Consider the following 20750-nt stretch of genomic DNA (forward strand, 5'->3'; position numbering starts at 1 on the left):
CAAACGATACGTGATCTGATAGGCTGAGAGGAGGAGAAAGGAAACACACATGACAGGAGAGAGAGAGAGAGTCAGAAAGAAAAGCTATGATAAACTCCTTCAAATGTTCTTCACAATGTCCCCTAAAAAAGAAACAGGGACTCAGCATGAAACGTGATTCTGCCTGACACAAAAATGGCAAACAAAGGGATCAGACTCGTTCCACGATGCTCGGTCCAAAGTTGATTTATTTGTAATTATCATAGTCAAAATAAGTTTTTGTTTGCTGCAAGAGAGGGTCATTCTTGTAGAGTCTGGACAGGTTAAAGGTGAAAGGTCAAGGTGTGGTCAGAGTCAAAGGTTAAATCACATACCCAGGATAATGCCGTTTGGCTGAGACGGGGACTGCCAGATGAGACGCAACGAGGTGGTCCGGACCTCAGGGAACAGGATGCCCACTGGAGGGCCGGGCACTGGAGACGAGAGGCAGAGGGGCTACACTTTTTAACACTTCTCTTTACGTCTGATGCAGTGGGTTACTGAATGGCAGTGGGCATTGGTCAACTATAATATCAAAGTCTGGATAGCTTTAATAAGCTGGGCAATTGTGCTAATTTGGATATTTTTTCATGCTTTTTTTAGACATAATGTTTCCTATGACTGAAAAGAGCTTCTGGACATCAGAACAGCTCTCACTAACCTCGATTTGGACGAGGATTTCTATAGAATTCCGGAGGCAAAAGACATTGATTATTCAGACCAGGCCTAAATCCCAGACACTCGAAGAAAGAGGAGATGGCACTATAGAGACCGGTGTGCGGGATACCTAACAAGACTACATCAGAGAGTGGATCAATCGCCTCTACCCTCTGTTCTATTGGCAAACTGGATGAGTTCTTATCAACGTGATCTGAAGAACTGTAATATCCTATGTTTTGCTGAGTCATGGCTGAGCAAGGACATGGTAAAGATAAATCTAGCTGGTTTTTCGGCAAGACAGAAAGTCCGCGTCGGGGAAGCTCAGGGGAGGGGTTGTGTGTCTCTTTGTTAACAACAGCTTGTGCACGATTGCTAATATTAATATTCTGCTTGTCTGAGTTAAAATATTTCATGATAAGTTGTAGACCATACTATTTACCTCCACAAAACGATGCTGGCTCAAAGACTACACTCAATGAGCTGTATAGGGCCATAACCAAACAAGAAAATGCTCACTAAGAGGCAGCGCTCCTAGTGGCCAGTGACTTTAATGCAGGAAAACTAATCTACTAACATGTCACCTGTGCGCCTAGAGGAGAATCTTTTTTTACATCACCTTTCCTCAACACACAGAGAGGCAAACAAAGCTCTCCTTCACCCTCCTTTTAGCAAATCTGACCATAACTCTATCCTAATGATTCCTGCTTACAAACAAACACTCAAACAAAAAGTACAAATGCACTGCTCAATACGGAAGTGGTCAGATGACTCGGATGCTAATCTACAGGACTTTTTCGCTAGCACAGACTGAAATATGTTCTGGGATTCATCCGATGGCATTGAGGAGTTTACCACCTCAGTTATTAATAAGTGCATCTACTACGTCATCCCCAAAGTGACCATGCGTACACATCCCAACCAGAGACCATGGATTACAGGCCACATCCATACTGAGCTAAAGGCAAGAGTTGATGTTTTCATGGAGTGGGACAATAATCCATACACTTATATAGAAATTCCGCTACTACAGGCAAAGCGTCAATACAGGACCAATATCGAAACCTACTACACCGGCTCTGATGCATATCAGATATGGCAGGGCTTGCAAACAATCATGGATTACAAAGGGAAACCAAGCCGCAAGCTGTCCCTGTGACGCGAGCCTACCAGACAAGCAAAATACCTTCTATGCTCTCTTTGAGGCTAGCAACACTGAACCATGCATGAGAGCACCAGCTGTCCGGGATGACTGTGATCACGCTCTTCATAGCCCAAGTGAGTAAGACCTTTAATATTGACTGATTATCAGGAAGAGTATTCAGAGTATGTGCTGACCAGTTGGCAGGTCTTCACTGACATGTTCAACCTCTCCCTGACCCAGTCTGTAATACCTACATGCTTCCAGCAGACTACCATAGTCCCCGTGTCCAAGAACACAAAGGTAACCTGTCTAAATGACTATTGCCCCCTGGGCACTTATATCTGTAGCTATGAAAAACTTTGAAAGCCTGGTGATGGCTCACATCAACACCATCATCCCAGACAACCTGGACCCACTCCAAATCGCATACCGCCTCAGCAGATCCACAGATGACCTGAACCCCACCTGAACAAAAGGAACACCTATTTGAAAATGCTGTTCATTGACTACAGCACCAACACCATCATTAAGTTTGTGGTAGGCCTGATCACCAACGATGATGAGACAGCCTACAGGGAGAAAGTCAGAGAATTGACAGTGTGGTCCAGGACAACAACATCTCCCTCAATGTGAGCAAGACAAATGACCTGATTGTTGCATACAGGAAACAGAGGGCCGAGCACAGCCCATCCACACTGACGGAGCTGTAGTGGAGCAGGTTGAGAGCTTCCAGTTCCTCGATGTCCATATCAATAAGGAATTCATTAATTCCATTTTATTTTTGTGTCAATTCGCTAGTTGGCAACCCATTCCTTATGGGATTAATTGACACATAAACAAACATGACAATAATTCACTGTGATAATTCAGTGATAATTATTCTGGTGTTCTGTGCCGTATGCACCACATAAAGAGTGAAAAAGAAATCAATACGTAAATACGTTTATCCAAGCAATAATTATATCCCTAGAGTAGTAAAAAAAAATATATACTAAAATACTATATATACAGATGAATAAATACCAAAAAATGAAACGGAAGGCATTTGAACCAAGGCATTTGAGCTAAGGAATTATTATGGTCCAACAGTCGTGAAACAGAAGGTTGAAAAGATTTAGCATGGGCCCTCAGATCCTCAAAAAGTTATACAGCTGCACCATTGAGAGCATCTTGACTGGCTGCATCACCGCTTGGTATGTCAACTGCTTGGCATTTGACCGCAAGGCGATACAGAGGGCAGTACATACGGCCCAGTGCATCACTGGGGCCGAGCTCCCTGCCATCTAGGACCTCTATACCAGGCGGTGTCCGAGGAAGGCCCTAAAATTTGTCAAAGACTCCAGGCACCCAAGTCATAAACTGTTCTCTCTACTACCACACAGCAAGCTGTACCAATGTCTGGAACCAACAAGAACCTGAACAGATTCTCTCCTCAAGCCATAAGACTGCGAAATAGTTAGTTAAATAGTTCATCAATAGCTACCCAGACTATTGCATTGACCATTTTTGCATGAACTCTTTTGACTCATCACGTGCTGCTGTTACTGTTTATTATCTAGCCTGCTGCCTAGTCACTTTATCCCTACCTATTTACTGTATACATATCTACCTCAATTACCTTGTACCCCTGCACATCGACTCAGTACTGCTACCCTGTGTATACAGCCAGGGCAGGGCCCCTAAGCATGTCACTGTTAGTCTACACATGTTGTTTACAAAGCATGTAACAAATAACATTTTAATGTATACATGTATTCATTATCTAAGGCTTTTATAGGTATTCTAAATTCAGACAGGCAGATATTAGGCAGCCCAGGGCTTACCGTCGTCCAGGGTCCTCTCCAGTATGAGTGGTGAGCTGGGCATGCCGTCTCCAATGCGGGTGAAGGCCAGGACCTGGATCTCATAAAGGACGTATTTCCCCAGACCAGTCAGCTGGACACTGTGGCTGGCGTTCCCCTCTATTGTCCACAACTGGAGGGACGAGTCGGAGTCCTTCTCCTTATACAACACCTGAAGGAGGGAGAGAAGAGGAAAAGAGAGGGAAGAGGGGAGTCGAGAGGGAAGATGGGAAGAGACGGGATGAGAGAGTGGAATTAGGCAAGAGAGAAGGAAGAGCAAAAGGAAGAAATTGGATTAGAAAGGAGAGTGAGTAATGGAATAATTTTGTTGCACAGTATTGTGTCCCTCTTGGAGGCGAGGGTGATAACTGAATGTCTCACACACCTTGTAGCCCAAGATAAGTCCATTCCGGTCTTGTTCTGGTACTTCAAACCAGCGCACCAGGATACTGCTGGAGGTGGTGGCGAAGGCTGACATGTTGGTAGGGCCACAGGAGGGGACTATAGAAAATAAAGAAAAAATGTATAAACTAACTTTTATTAACGAAATGCGTCCCATGATGTTCATGGGCCTTTGTGTGTGTGTGTGTGTGTGTGTGTGTGTGTGTGTGTGTGTGTGTGTGTGTGTGTGTGTGTGTGTGTGTGTGTGTGTGTGTGTGTGTGTGTGTGTGTGTGTGTGTGTGTGTGTGTGTGTGTGAGAGAGAGAGCGCGTGTGCTTGCATGTGTAGCATTGAATACACATACTGGTGAACCTCTGAGGCCTAGTGTCTAACCCAGGCGTGGCTGTAGCTCCAGAGAAAGCACAGCTCTATATCAGGCCAGCTAGGCCACGGCTCCTGCCTGGCATTCATCCCTGGACATAAAACAGTGATTCGGAAGAATTTGCTGGAGTGAGTGGAAAAAAGGAAAAAAGCAGAGGAATTCCTCATTCTAGCCCATCTGTTTCCAATTTCCTCCTCCCTAAAGTCTGGTATCCACAGTGACTGCACCAGCACAGTGAGAGAACATCCGAACCCTTTGCCTATTCTACAAGAACATCCAGAGACAGCAAGACAAAGCGTAACGAAAGAACAACTCATGCCTCACTTTAGTTTGTTTTTGAGAGAGAGAGAGAGAGAGAGAGAGAGAGAGAGGGAGAGAGAGAGAGAGACTGTGTGAAGGAGCAGAATGCAGGCAGACCGGTTGGTGTCCATTTCATATAGCTCCATGAGGCAGGAAGAAAGAATGACCCTGGCCCCCATACCATACACGTGGGTAGATAAAAGAGGTAATATGCAGGAAGTCTGGGCCATACCCACACATGTGTGATTATAGCCTGATAGTCTAATAGTGTGGGTGGATGAGGCAGTAGCCATAGGAACTTACAGTAGCAGTAGGTCATGCCTTTTATGTCCTAAAATGAATGAAGTCTGTAGATCAAAGAGTGCCAAAATGAAAGACTGAACATCAGTGCTGTGTGTGAGGCCACACCAACTGTTGTGATGTTATTAACCAGATAAAACAGGATATACCTAAATCAAAGAAAATGTAACTACACCGCAAATTCCCCTGTCTTAAATGAAGACTGATCGTGGGTACCTTTGAATTAACACACTGCTTAGTGTAAAACATTATTTGCATATTTCCCAAAATGCATTTCAAGTACATTTTTAGTGTAAACACCCATTACTGAATGTGTTAGTGCCAATAACATGCTTGTCGCATTCATCCATGTTCAGTCCTACGGACTTCACCGAATGAGATCCTATGTTATTAAAATGTAATTATTTAACACAAAACAATATATATTTCACAAGGCATTATTTTAAGGGTTTAAGCAAAAGAAAAAACTGGTTTGCAGGGATTGGGTCACTTATTTTTGGGATTGGTTCACAAGGTTGGTTTGTTGATGCTGGGTTATTGAGATATGACCCAGTGGGTCAGATCAGAAGACTGGAGGCTGGGCTAAGTAGGGGCGTGGATTGAAATAAGTTATTTTTGGCCATCCCCTGAGAGTAAATGTCATTCTGGTTCATCTGATCTGTTGAATTGTTTTTACATTATAGTCAAACACTAACACTAATTTGTTAGCTTTAATGAAGGTTACAGAAGCAGACTGAAGGCATTTAGAACTGTGACTTACTCCACATTTTGTAGGTAACAGCCTTATTCTGAAATGGATAACTTTGTTTCCCTTATCAATCTATACACAATACCCCATAATGACAAAGGAAAAACAGGTTTTTAGAAATTAGTACATTTATTTAAAAAAATAATAATAATATTAGGTTTATATAAGTATTCAGACCCTTTACTCAGTACTTTGTTTAAGCACCTTCAGCAACAATTACAGCCTTGAGTCTTCTTAGGTATGACGGCTTTAATTAAGGATATCTCTGAGCTCCATTCATCTTTGCCTCGATCCTAATTGGTCTCCCAGTCCCTGAAAAACATATCCAAAAAGCAAACTCCAAGCGGGTTGTCATGTGTCTTTTATTGAGTGGCTTCCATCTGGCTACTCTACCATAAAGACATGATTGGAGGAGTGCTGCAGCGATGGTTGTCCTTTTGGAAGGTCCTCCCATCTTCATAGAGGAACTCTAGAGCTCTGTCAGAGTGATCATCGATTGCTCAGTTTGGCCGGGCGACCAGCTCTAGGAAGAGTCTTTGTGGTTCCATACTTCTTCCATTTAAGAATGATGCAGGCCACTGTATTCTTGGGGACCTTCAATTCTGCAGAAATGTGTTGGTACCCTTCCCCAGATCTGTGCCTCAACACAATCCTGTCTCGGAGCGCTATGGACAATTCCTTCAACTTCATGGCTTGGTGTTTGCTCTGACATGCACTGTCAACTGTGGGACGTCTATATAGTCAGACAGGTGTGTGCCTTTCCAAATCATGTCCAATCAATTGAATTCACCACAGGTGGACTCCAATCAAGTTGTAGAAACATCTCAAGGATGATCAATGGAAACAGGATGAACCTGTGCTCAATTTTGAGTCTCATAGCAAAGGGTCTGAATACTTATATAAGTAAGGTATTTCTAAAACGTCTAAAAACTGTTTTCGCTTTGTCATTATGGGCTATTGTGTGTAGAGTGTTGAGGAATTTTTTTAAATCCATTTTAGAATAAGGCTGTAACATAACAAAATGTGTCAAATGTCGAAGGGTCTGAATACTTTCCGAAAGGCACTGTATGAGTTTATTCAAAGCCGATGCAAATCCCCATGTAATATCCTTATGTGATATCCCAATGGGATAGCAACCCCTTTGTTGCAATAAGTAAATAATAATGTTCAGATTTTTTAAGATTAGAATATCTAATGTGCAAAAATATAAGGACAATTTTACATCATAGTGTACAAACTCCACATGATCAACTGGAATGACACTTACTCTCACAGGTGGCCAAAAATAACTATTTAAAAATAACTATCCCCCCGAAGATAACCTATGGATTAAACCCAGAATGAAAGTGATCAAAAATGACATTGACGGTTAAATTAACCCATGTTTGGGTAATCCGAACAAGCCAACCTGGTGGGTTATTCACATTATGATGTCTTACAAAGTGAAGTTTAATTTTAAATCCAGCCAGAGCGGGGATTTCTAACCTTCTGAGTTTCTTATCCCCCAAAACCTGAATTTATGGTCTGGACAACTGAAATTTGAAACTAGCTAAGGGATCTAAACTGGAACAACAATTTCAGTAACGGGTACAATGAATCCAAGTAACATATTGGATTAGTTTAGAAAATGTATAGCATTTCTATTTGAGAAGCATTAATTAATCAATCAATGTACATGCAAAAACATAGACATTGAAAGAAAATATTCTTAAAATCGACCTGCATTAGAGGATGCTGGGAAATATGATAACGATGGGCATGGTTTTGGTTCAACTCCGGTTATTAACACCAACATTGGGGTTATTTTACAACAATGAGTGTTTATTCAACACTTGCAGAGTTAAATATTATGTTTAGAGTGTAGGCCTGCAAAATAAGGCCTTATGAAGTACATACTGAGTTAAATAATAATGTTTTATTCACTCAGGATCTCACTTGGTGATGTGTACATGACTGAAAATGGATTAATGCAACAACCTGTCCCTAACAAATACAGTCATGGGTGGCAACTCTATAATTCACTCGAAAGGCAAAGCACTCTGGGAAATAAAGCTTTACACCAAGCAGTGTGTTAATTTAACACTTTCCAGTGTCTACACATGTCCACACTTTTAGTGTTAATTTAACACTGGATAATTTTCTGTGTAATTGCATACAGTATGTGTCTCAAATTGCATTCCTATCCCTGGTCAAAAGTATTGGACTATACTGTATAGAGAATAGGGTGCCATTTGAGGGGCAGACATAGAGTATGATGTGTAATCTCACCAGACTCCCTGGTCCTCCCTCTGACTGGCTGGCTCCAGGGCCCGGCGCCGATACCGTTGAGAGCCTGAACCCTGACCTCATACTCTGTCCACTCCTCCAGGTCCTCGATAGTGAACTCCCTCTCCAGCCGGTCAGCTATCACATGGGTCAGTGCCTTACCCTGGGAGCCTGTACGGGAGTACTGGAGCCGGTAACCCAACAGATCTGGGTTCCCATTGTACTCCCACTCTGGTAGGGGCTGGGAGGGGGGTGAGAGAGGGAGAGGAAGGAGGAGAGAAAGAAGGAGAAAGGGGGGGTGGAGAGGGAGAGAGCAAGAGGGAGAAAGAGGGAAAATTAAAGAAAGAAACGAGAGATAAAAACTACAACACACGAAGACACACAGCCAGTCATCATCGCTTGATGAAAAACTCAGAGCATCACATCATAATGTCAGTCTGTTGAGACGTCACGTACCACCCATCGAAGCCACAGACTGGTCTCGCTGGCCGTGCGCAGGGTGACGTTTGCGGGGGACATGTCTGGAGGGGCCTGCAAGGTCTGGATCTTTCTGGAGGGCTGACTTGGAGGACTGGTCCCCACAATGTTTACCTGACGCATACGGAACCTAGCAGGAGAGAGGAAACAAGAGCAAAGTTATCACAGGAGTATTCCATAGGTTTCTATTAGAGGTCACATGGCCAGGAAAAACACAGGGTTCTACGAATAGAACAGAGTTAAGGCTGTGCTCAATGGGGTGTAGGTGGGCCTCACACTTGTAGAATGGGTAGGGGTCAAGGTATAGGAGTTAAGTATAGTACCTGTCAAAGGTGTAGGGGTACATAGCAGCCTACCTGTAGAAAGTGTATGGGTTGAGTCCTGGCACCTCCATGGAGCGGGCATCAGGCTCGTTGGGCAGCTGGTGAACAATCACCCAGTCTTCATTGTCTCCTATCACACTGACCTAAACACAACAACAACACACAACACAACATGATATACGCTGCATCCCAAATGGCACCCTATAGAGTAAGTAGTGCAGTATATAGGTAATAGGGTGCCACTTGGAAGTCATAGTCGATGTGGGTCACAGATCAGGTGAGAGCGGTCAGACACTTTATGCCCAGGATAAGCTCATCTCTCTGGGGAAGAAGGCCTTCTTACCTGGGCCTCTACCTGCCAGCGAGAGATGGAGGTCTTTCCATCATAGCCAGGTTTGAACTGGAGGGTGATGGATCGGGGGCCTATGTTGGAGATGGCCATGTTGGTGGGAGGACCCGGCAGCTCTACACAGACACACAAGAGAGAGAGAGAGAGGGGAGGGGGGGGGGGGGGCAAAGAGAGAGAGAGAGGGAGAGGGAGGGAGCAAGAGAGAAAGCGAAAGAGAGAGTTTTAACTTTATTTTCCATTTGAAAGGAGGGAATAATACAGGGAGAAAGAGAAGGACCAGAAAGGGTAAATAATGAGTGGGGCAGAAATCATAATATATTGGTCTCTATGCCTAATGTAATGCTTTTTTAATTTGACTTAGGTTTTCTACATTGTGTATCTCTATCTTTTAAATCCTTACTGGTTTAGGAAGTAATGTTTTCAGAACTATGCATCTACTATATCCAGAAAGGAAAGATTAACTTAGTTCTCCAATAAGTATTTCTGAATGAAAAGTATCAATAGGATTATTCAGGCTTGGATCTCAGTTCTCATATCTGCGCTCTGGAGTCGTCTAAAAGTTGTCTACAGGGAAATATATTAGAGTGACAGTGCAACCTTGTGCTCTAAAATGGATATTGCACCGGAGATGAGCCAATGCTTTTGAGTTCTCACTCTCATGAGAGTTTCGCTTCACTCAACTCAAAGTTCTCAAAAAGAACAAACAAAACCTTTCAGGTTGGCAGGACTAGACTAGGATCTAGGAAAAAGCTTTGCATAGTCCTATAAATAGTATGCCAGATTCATGATATTAATAATAAACATTTACATTCGGATACCGTATTTGTATTTGTTTTGTGATATCCAATTACGATCTCATCCCATCACTGCAACTACCAACAGGCTCGGGAGAGGCATGACCCGAAACATGATCCGTCAAACCGCGCTCCTTAACACCCGCCCGCACCATTGTGTTGGAGGAAACACTGTTCAACTGACGACCGAAGTCAGCCTGCAGATGCCCAGCCCACCACACGGAGTCGCTAGAGCGCGATGAGCCAAGTAAAGTCCCCCCGGCCAAACCCTCCCCTAACCCAAATGACGCCAGGCCAATTGTGCACAGTCCTTTGTGACTCCTGGTCATGGCTGGTTGTGACACAGCCGGGGATCGAACCTGGGTCTGTAGTGCCACACAGCAGGCCTTGGATACTGTCTTTATAAGTACGTTATGAATAATTAAAAAATACAACATCCAAATGTAAATGTTTATTATTAGCTGAATATGACATTGATTCTGAACATAAGCAAGTGTATGTAAGTGTGTTACTCTTGAAGGGACACGTGCACCTTTAGTCCTGCCATTTTGCCCTCCTATTAAAAGAGTTCCCTTTTGATTGTTGAAGTTTTTTAAAACTTTTTTCTCACAATCAAACCAGAGTCTTGAAAAAAGTCCCCTCCCCTGCCCTTCCGCCAGTCCGTTGATGCACTTGTTCTCTGCATAGTTCTTATGTGAAATGTGAAGCGTGACTAATTGCCAGGCATCCACTATGGTGATTGAGTTCAGTCACCTTCATTTAATCCCTTTGCTTTAATGCCATACCAATACACCAATACATAAACTCTGCTGCAAGTAAAACAACAGACCTCACCATTGCACAAGGCTGCTTGCCAAATCACACCCTATTCCCTATATAGTGCACTAACTTTGGCCAGAGCCCTATGGGACCTGGTCAAAAGCAGTGCACTAGTAGAGTGCCATTTGGGATGCAAGACTGAGACACAAGCACACCCCAGGGCACTGTATAGTGAAAGGGGCCAACTCTTCAAGGTGATGGAGAGGGTCTATTGGCTCATAATGAAATGGACTATAGACTATATGACTAGAATAGTAAAATCAGCACCTTTAAATCATTAGCATGCCTGGTTATTCAGACAATAGCACAGAGAGAGATCTCTAGGGTGGAGGGGTACAGCTATATTCCTAGTAATCACCATTCTGGGAACGATAACCACAGCTCCATACCTTACTAACTGTGGCCCTCGATAGAATGGGTCTTTTTATTTGACAGCTCTGAAAGACATACTGTATAGTGTCTGGGGGAACCGCCGGTGCTAATAATTGACTGGAAGTATTTTCTTTTTTATAATACACTGTAGCATGTTTTAATAGGAAATCATAAACTGGAATTATCCTAAATGGCCTCTATGGGCTCTTACTTTTGGCTGGGTTTCTGGGTGAAGTGTATTAAAATCTCATTCTGAACTGTCGGTTTTGAAGTGGAGAAGTAAGTCCCCTGGTCTGGCGTAGTCTCATACTTTATGGCTCTCTGTCTGTCACAGTTCTGCCTGACTGACTGACTGGGGTATGGTTACATAGTGTCTGGAGCAAGACAGACACACACACAGTTACTGTCACTCACAGTTACTGTCACTCATTCTGTCGAAATGGTGAGAGGTTAGGGACGTTTTGGGGATGCACGTGGCGGGTGACAGGGCAGCCCGCTGGAAGCTGGGTTCTGGCTAGGTGTCTGGGGGTAGCAGACAATGTTTTAGGTAAGGCCTGGATATGGACTGAGGAGGGTTAGAGATGCTGAGGCTAGTAATCATGATACCAACTAGCACTCTGGCTGAGCTCAGTCAGGGCTGCATCTGATATGGCACCCTGGATGTAGTGCACTATAAAGTAAATATGGGGCCTATTGAACTGACCTGGAGGTACTCCAGAAGAGATGGGGGAGGAGGACAGTTTCCCCTGGCTGGTGCTTAGGGATAACAGGGTAGGGTTAGGGACTGTTTGGGAACTGACCTTGAGGCACTCCAGAAGAAATGGGGGAGGAGGACAGTTTCCCCTGGCTGGTGCTTAGGGATAACAGGGTAGGGTTAGGGACTGTTTGGGAACTGACCTGGAGGTACTCCAGAAGAGATGGGGGAGGAGGACAGTTTCCCCTGGCTGGTGCTTAGGGATAACAGGGTAGGGTTAGGGACTGTTTGGGAACTGACCTGGAGGTACTCCAGAAGAGATGGGGGAGGAGGACAGTTTCCCCTGGCTGGTGCTTAGGGATAACAGGGTAGGGTTAGGGACTGTTTGGGGACTGACTGGAGGTACTCCAGAAGAGATGGGGGAGGAGGAGTTTCCCCTGGCTGGTGCTTAGGGATAACCAGAGGGAGAGATGGAGGGGGAGGAGGACAGTTTCCCCTGGCTGGTGCTTAGGGATAACAGGGTAGGGTTAGGGACTGTTTGGGAACTGACCTGGAGGTACTCCAGAAGAGATGGGGGAGGAGGACAGTTTCCCTGGCTGGTGCTTAGGGATAACAGGGTAGGGTTAGGGACTGTTTGGGAACTGACCTGGAGGTACTCCAGAAGAGATGGGGAGGAGGACAGTTTCCCTGGCTGGTGCTTAGGGATAACAGGGTAGGGTTAGGGACTGTTTGGGAACTGACCTGGAGGTACTCCAGAAGAGATGGGGGGGGGAGGAGGGACAGTTTGGGAACCCCTGGCTGGTGCTTAGGGATAACAGGGTAGGGTTAGGGACTGTTTGGGAACTGACCTTGAGGCACTCCAGAAGAGATGGGGGAAGAGATAGGGGGGAGGGAGGACAGTTTCCCCTGGCTGGTGCTTAGGGATAACAGGGTAGGGTTAGGGACTGTTTGGGAACTGACCTTGAGGCACTCCAGAAGAGATGGGGGAGGAGGACAGTTTCCCCTGGCTGGTGCTTAGGGATAACAGGGTAGGGTTAGGGACTGTTTGGGAACTGACCTTGAGGCACTCCAGAAGAGATGGGGGAGGAGGACAGTTTCCCCTGGCTGGTGCTTAGGGATAACAGGGTAGGGTTAGGGACTGTTTGGGAACTGACCTGGAGGTACTCCAGAAGAGATGGGGAGGAGGACAGTTTCCCCTGGCTGGTGCTTAGGGATAACAGGGTAGGGTTAGGGACTGTTTGGGAACTGACCTGGAGGTACTCCAGAAGAGATGGGGGAGGAGGACAGTTTCCCCTGGCTGGTGCTTAGGGATAACAGGGTAGGGTTAGGGACTGTTTGGGAACTGACCTTGAGGCACTCCAGAAGAGATGGGGGAGGAGGACAGTTTCCCCTGGCTGGTGCTTAGGGATAACAGGGTAGGGTTAGGGACTGTTTGGGAACTGACCTGGAGGCACTCCAGAAGAGATGGGGGAGGAGGACAGTTTCCCTGGCTGGTGCTTAGGGATAACAGGGTAGGGTTACTGGCCTTAGGGAAGAGGTAGGGTTAGGGACTGTTTGGGAACTGACCTGGAGGTACTCCAGAAGAGATGGGGAGGAGGACAGTTTCCCTGGCTGGTGCTTAGGGATAACAGGGTAGGGTTAGGGACTGTTTGGGAACTGACCTTGAGGTACTCCAGAAGAGATGGGGGAGGCTTAGGGATAACAGGGTAGGGTTAGGGACTGTTTGGGAACCCTGAGGCTGGTGCTTAGGGATAACAGGGTAGGGTTAGGGACTGTTTGGGAACTGACCTGGAGGTACTCCAGAAGAGATGGGGGAGGAGGAAGTTTCCCTGGCTGGTGAGGGATAACAGGGGGGTTAGGGACTGTTTGGGAACTGACCTTGAGGCACTCCAGAAGAGATGGGGGAGGAGGACAGTTTCCCCTGGCTGGTGCTTAGGGATAACAGGGTAGGGTTAGGGACTGTTTGGGAACTGACTGAGGCACAGAAGAGATGGAGGTAGTTTCCCCTGGCTGGTGCTTAGGGATAACAGAAGAAGATGAGGGGAGATGGGGGAGGACAGTTTCCCCTGGCTGGTGCTTAGGGATAACAGGGTAGGGTTAGGGACTGTTTGGGAACTGACCTGGAGGTACTCCAGAAGAGATGGGGGAGGAGGACAGTTTCCCCTGGCTGGTGCTTAGGGATAACAGGGTAGGGTTAGGGACTGTTTGGGAACTGACCTGGAGGTACTCCAGAAGAGATGGGGAGGAGGACAGTTTCCCCTGGCTGGTGCTTAGGGATAACAGGGTAGGGTTAGGGACTGTTTGGGAACTGACCTGGAGGTACTCCAGAAGAGATGGGGGAGGAGGACAGTTTCCCCTGGCTGGTGCTTAGGGATAACAGGGTAGGGTTAGGGACTGTTTGGGAACTGACCTGGAGGTACTCCAGAAGAGATGGTGGAGGAGGACAGTTGTCCCTGACCCTTGGAGGTCATGCCGGCCACCTCGATGGTGTAGGTGGTGAGGGCGGTCAGCCCTGTGACGCGGTACTCCAGGGTCACGTTGGGGAGGTAGTGGGTCACCCGTGTGTTGGTGCGGTTAAACTCCTCCCACGAGATACGGTAGCCTAAACAGAGAATCAATCAAATTCATCAATAAATACAATATTATTTGTGTAGAGTTTTTTTTCCAAATACGAACTGAGCCTAATAGAAGAGAAACAGAGGACATTGATGAACAGAGGGAGGTGTATAGGTGGCCAGATCCATTGTGAATAAAGACAACTCTTAACATGAAGTGGGTCATCTTCTTCAACTCTAATGTCGTTGGTGTGGCGTACCTGTGAGGACTCCATTCTTCTCTCCAGGTTCTCTCCAGCTCACTTTGAGAGACGTGTCTAGGATATCTGTGAAGCTCAGGTGACCCACAGCCCCAGGAGCTAGAGAGGAGGGCACGGTGGTTATTATGATGAGAATGATAACACAATGGATCCCATGGAGCTCAATGGCATTCACAATTATATAGATGTCTTTTTGTACTACATTGAATGGCAAACTGCATTTATCAAGTGTAATATGAAGAAATCAGGAACATGTGGCTTTTACATGTTGAACAGTCATTACAGCTACTAAAATAGGCAACATTTTACTTGGACAATAGCGTAATTACAAATAGAGGCCCAGTACAGTATGGCCAACCAATTATCTCTTGAGAAAATGTGTCCCAATTATGTGTGGATGTGTGCAGAAACCCAAATGTAGCATACGCATTCATTAGATCTGTAGAACTAGGCTGTTAGGCTGTGCTGAATAATAGATTTGACCCAGTGGGCATGTTTCAGTATGATTGGCCATGTCCATTCAACAGTTTGTGTGTGTGTGTGTGTGTGTGTGTGTGTGTGTGTGTGTGTGTGTGTGTGTGTGTGTGTGTGTGTGTGTGTGTGTGTGTGTGTGTGTGTGTGTGTGTGTGTGTGTGTGTGTGTGTGTGTGTGTGTGTGTGTGTGTGTGTGCATTTGGAACTCACTGTCCTCATGTGTCCTAAGGCCTTTAGCAGGGCTGCGGGGGCCATCCCCTGGCGTAGTGAAACAAAGCACAGAGGTGTCGTACTCTCTGAACTTCTTCAGCCCTGTCACATAGCCCACATGCACGCTATCCTGGAAGTTAGGTCTCACTGTAACCATGGTGACCTCCTCTTCCTGACCTGGCTCCCATGCCAACAGCTAGCAGAATGGGAAATGGGAACAGAGAAGGAAGAACGTGAGATCAAACTGGAAATAAGAAGTAAATGGTAGAACATAAACAGTAGAACATCTTATAGGACTGACTGGTTTTACCTTTAGCCCTCAATTTGATATTGTGAATGGGAACCAAAGTGCATCGGACACCATATGAACTCTTTCATTGCCCACAATTTACACCCCAAATTTGACCTAAATAGCACTATTACTCTCCAAGTCCAATCATGTTCACATTTTGTTTAAACCAACTCTCCTCCGTTTCATGTGCTGTTGACCTACTCTGGGGTGTCATGTGGCATCATAATTATTATATGAATGGTTAGTGTCACTCTAAACATATTCTTGTCATTGAGTAAGCACTGGAAGCACAGTGTCTCCTGACCCCTCCTGTCTCAGCCTCTAGTATTTATGCTGCAGTAGTTTATGTGTCGGGGGGGTAGGGTCAGTTTGTTATATCTGGAGTACTTCTCCTGTCTTATCCGGTGTCCTGGTGAATTTAAGTATGCTCTCTCTAATTCTCTTTCTTTCTATCTCTCTCGGAGGACCTGAGCCCTAGGACCATGCCTCAGGACTACCTGGCATGATAACTCCTTGCTGTCCCCAGTCTACCTGGCCGTGCTGCTGCGCCAGTTTCAACTGTTCTGCCTGCGGCTATGAAATCCTGACCTGTTCACCGGACGTGCTACCTGTCCCAGACCTATTATTTGACCATGCTGGTCATTTATGAACATTTGAACTTCCTGGCCATGTTCTATTGTAATCTCCACCCAGCACAGCCAGAAGAGGACTGGCCACCCCTCATAGCCTGGTTCCTCTCTAGGTTTCTTCCTACGTTTTGGCCTTTCTAGGGAGTTTTTCCTAGCCAACATGCTTCAACACCTGCATTGCTTGCTGTTTGGGGTTTTAGGCTGGGTTTCTGTACAGCACTTTGAGATATCAGCTGATGTACAAAGGGCTATATAAATACATTTGATTTGATTTGATTTGGAAGGCAGGGCTGGAATGAGTCCACAGAGAGAGAGAAAGAGAGTGAAAGAGAAATTGTGGTGTATAGCAGGTCTAATGTAGAGGGATTGCACACACATAACAGAATGAGAGTTAATGTACAGAGTGGTCAATTAGGTGATTAGACAAATACTACCCTTGACAAATATATTGGGACTATTTCAATGTTGGTTCCCAGGCTGTAAGTAGAGTTTGACTCTGGGAAAGAGTGTGCGGTGGGGTGGGTGTGTGAGCCAAATGTGGAATAAATGGATGCCCACTCTGCACACTCACTCATACAAAACACACACACAAGCTATCGCGCACACACCTCATACAAAACACACACCTCATACAAAACACACACACAAGCTATCACACACACACCTCATACTGACGAACAAGCACATACATTGGTTGTTCCACAAAATGAGTGCCTTTTGGACATGCAAACTTTTAAGAAATTAACTTTAAAATATATCTTCTGTCAACATTTAAGTGCATGGAGGAAATGTTTAGCCTAGGGGAAACCACTTTTGCCATCTCAGGCATTAAAACCCTGTGAACTAAGAGCATTTTATCTGCACTTTCACAACACTGTCTGTCAACCCTGTAACTATTATTTAAAAGCATTTATTTGATAAATCCAACATTCCTCATTGTTTAAGTATCCCTTCTACAAATAAACTCACATATAATATTAAACTGTTGGGCCGCTAACAGGGTTGACGATAACAGAGTTTTAGGTGAAGATCAGCCATTATTCCTCATGTGGTGAAGAGCATGGGAACACATCAAATTCAAGTTTTCCTAACATAAATGAAGCAAACAGACCACCTCAGTCATAGATGATGAAACAATTATAAATCCACCAAAAAGAGAGAGATTTCCTTCCCATTCCACCATGCTGTTCAGAAGACCCAAACCATGTCACCTGCTGTGAATCATTTCGCTTGGTGGAATGGTACATTATTTGAAAAGGGTAAATTGTTTCCATTACAGGGTTTACTTTAAGATGAGGGACAGACACAAATGAATCACTAATCACGTGGAATATAAATAATAATCTTCAGAAATGACTGTCAAAGCAGCAAAATAACTAGGCCTTTACAATGATGCTGAAATTGGGAAAAGAATTCTACAAAGTGGATTGAAATCTTCCTAGAACTGATACAGGGTTGATGGAGGAACATGTAACAAATGCTGAAATTTCACATTTTAGCCAGCCTTTATTCATATAAAAAATTCTGATTTATTGAATTCTCCGTGTGGTCTATGGTGCACTTCATTCAATATAACATGCTTTTAAAATTCAATATTGGTGCACAATTTCTACTGAAAATATCAAAGGGACACAAAAGGGGGCTCCCGAGTGGCGCAGCGGTCTAAGGCACTGCCTCTCAGGGGTAGGCCGTCATTGTAAATAAGAATTTGACAAGAGAAATCAACAGTAAACATCACCCTCCCTCTATCCCTCCCAGTAACCTCTCTCTTGGGACAGGCCCTGCAGTCAGAGAGAGTAGTGGCGCCTGAGATGTCCTGCTAAGTGAGCTCTCCAGAGAGAAACACAATGCATGTGTCATCACATCTCAAAGACTTTCTATAGAATGAAGTTCTAGTACAGCTGACTCTAAACAGTCATTCTCCATACAGCTCATTCTGATCCTATCAAGTACATCTGTAAATAACAAAACCAGCTTTCGTAACAGTATGGGCTGGAGAGATTTCCAGACTTCCAGATCTACTAAGCCACAAGATAGATAGCTGGTAAAATGCTCAGAAAATCAAAGTCAAAGAAACCAATTAGAAATTGGAAGCCATCTTTCACAATGGTTAGGAGTGGCATATCTCTTTCCCCTTGTGACACAGTATGATACATGTACCAGCACCTAATGACAGGCTGTCTCTAACCTCGCAGCCATAGTTCTATCACCCATTAAATGGTACTCGCCTTAGTGCCATGGTGACTTGTGTCTATCACCCGTTAGATGGTACTGCCCTTAGTGACAGGGTGACTTGTGTCTTATGATGTCCCTCACCTTGTATCCCTGGTTGATCCCGTTGATGAACTGAGGGTTAGGGGCGGCCCAGGTGATACGGATGGTTGTGGAGTTGACAGCCTCTGCCTGAACGTTACTGGGGGCTATAGTCGGCACTGAGGAAGATAAGTGAGAAAAAAGGAGAAGAGAGAATCAGAGAGAGAGAGAGCGAGAGCGAGGTAGAGAGAGAGAGAGAGGTGAGAGGAATGGATAGAGAGAGAGAGAGAGAGAGAGAGAGACAGAGAGAGACAGAGAGAGAGACAGAGAGAGGTGAGAGGAACGGATAGAGAGAACATGAGATTAAACTAAACACCTTATAGATTGGACAGCCTTGGCTGGAAGAATTTACAGTATGTGTCTATATCCCAGGTATTGCTATTGATTCTGCAGGACAGGGCAGGGCCGCCATATTCACTTCTTCACATCTTCCCTTCCCATGTAATGTACCATCCAGAGCTTACAGAGGATGCAATAGGAAGACATACCTGTATTCAGAAAGTAGTCAATGTATTCAGCAAGACTTCAATACTATTTGACATGCGTGTTAACTCCAAGTACTGACTGTGTTGTCTTCTACATGAATGGTATCAAGAAAATATCCCTGTTGAACATCCTTCTTATATCCTCAAAACGGACATGGGTATTTACTTGACAAGTTAATTTATGTGTCAAGTCATTAAATAGGTATACAAAGTTAACAACTCCACAGGTAAAATCTTTGCCATTATATTTATTTCCACATTGTCTAAGTATTTATCTGACTGACAAGCATAAGGACCAATGAGCAGAGACTATTCCAGCTCACATCTGACTGACAAGCATAAGGGCCAATGAGCAGTGAGTATCCAGGATCACTCACCTCCTTGCAACGTCCACTCAGTGACCTTGTGGCTGAAGGTTCCTAGCCCCGCCCAGTTGTAGGCTGCCACTTCGATCTCATAATTGGTCCAGATGATAAGATCTTCCAGGAGAAGGTTGGTCACGTCTGGTTTGGAGATGTTCTTACTCTGGTAGTCCACTGGAAGACCTGTCAGACGATACCTGAGAGGAGAGATAGGGTAGGAGAGAATGAAGAGAGGGAGGAGAGAGGTTAGTCTGGTCTGGTTTGGAGATGTTCTTACTCTGGTAGTCCACTGGAAGACCTGTCAGACGATACCTGAGAGGAGAGATAGGGTAGGAGAGAATGAAGAGAGGGAGGAGAGAGGTTAGTCTGGTCTGGTTTGGAGATGTTCTTACTCTGGTAGTCCACTGGAAGACCTGTCAGACGATACCTGAGAGGAGAGATAGGGTAGGAGAGAATGAAGAGAGGGAGGAGAGGTTAGTCTGGTCTGGTTTGGAGATGTTCTTACTCTGGTAGTCCACTCTGTGGTACCTGAGAGGAGAGATAGGGTAGGAGAGAATGGAGATGTTGTTTGGAGATGTTCTTACTCTGGTAGTCCACTGGAAGACCTGTCAGACGATACCTGAGAGGAGAGATAGGGTAGGAGAGAATGAAGAGAGGGAGGAGAGAGGTTAGTCTGGTCTGGTTTGGAGATGTTCTTACTCTGGTAGTCCACTGGAAGACCTGTCAGACGATACCTGAGAGGAGAGATAGGGTAGGAGAGAATGAAGAGAGGGAGGAGAGAGGTTAGTCTGGTCTGGTTTGGAGATGTTGTTACTTTGATACTCCATCGGCAGACCTGTTAGACAATAACTGAGAAGGTAATCAAGGATGAGTCGATTGTAGTCACTTGGCCAACGAGGGTGCAGACATTGAGCACAAACGGATTCTTACTCAGAGAACAAGGCATTCAACTCTTGCGTTTTTGCATCATGGTACCTGAGACACCGCGCCAGTGTTTTCATACTAGGGACTGTAGTACATAACAGCTACAGTAGGGGGAAACAGAGCACAAGACTACAGCACTCGCCAGAGTGAGCAGATGACAATGACGACATTGGCTCTAACTCTAAAGGATTGGAATATCTACAGAATGCCTGCCGCCTTATTTGGTCTACACCATGACACAACCAGCAACAAACATACTGTAAACTGAGTTTATCCTTATTGATAAACTGCCAGAGACTACAACAGTAGGCCTACCCCATAAACGACTCTTTCTCTCACATTAAACCACAGACAGTGGTTTTACTTCATTATGAACATGACTTC

The 20750-nt window shown here is 45.0% G+C and overlaps 1 protein-coding gene across 1 annotated transcript in view; it reads right to left on the bottom strand.

Moving 5' to 3' along the window:
• Positions 1 to 20750, bottom strand: part of sdk2b (sidekick cell adhesion molecule 2b) — a 476242-nt gene that overhangs the window by 42426 nt on the left and 413066 nt on the right. Inside the window, exons 17-29 of the mRNA XM_064950386.1 lie at positions 19458 to 19639; positions 18599 to 18714; positions 15362 to 15557; positions 14679 to 14777; positions 14274 to 14465; positions 9179 to 9300; positions 8869 to 8978; positions 8492 to 8642; positions 8039 to 8276; positions 4046 to 4161; positions 3643 to 3832; positions 354 to 452; positions 1 to 23 (exon numbers count right to left, since the gene is read on the bottom strand). The exon at positions 1 to 23 is cut by the window's left edge and continues 172 nt beyond it. Of these exons, the coding sequence (XP_064806458.1) occupies positions 1 to 23; positions 354 to 452; positions 3643 to 3832; positions 4046 to 4161; positions 8039 to 8276; positions 8492 to 8642; positions 8869 to 8978; positions 9179 to 9300; positions 14274 to 14465; positions 14679 to 14777; positions 15362 to 15557; positions 18599 to 18714; positions 19458 to 19639 (1834 nt within the window). The remainder of the gene's footprint in view (positions 24 to 353; positions 453 to 3642; positions 3833 to 4045; positions 4162 to 8038; positions 8277 to 8491; positions 8643 to 8868; positions 8979 to 9178; positions 9301 to 14273; positions 14466 to 14678; positions 14778 to 15361; positions 15558 to 18598; positions 18715 to 19457; positions 19640 to 20750) is intronic.

The sequence above is a fragment of the Oncorhynchus masou genome, chromosome 31 (genome assembly GCF_036934945.1).
Source record: "Oncorhynchus masou masou isolate Uvic2021 chromosome 31, UVic_Omas_1.1, whole genome shotgun sequence".
NCBI lineage: Eukaryota > Metazoa > Chordata > Actinopteri > Salmoniformes > Salmonidae > Oncorhynchus > Oncorhynchus masou.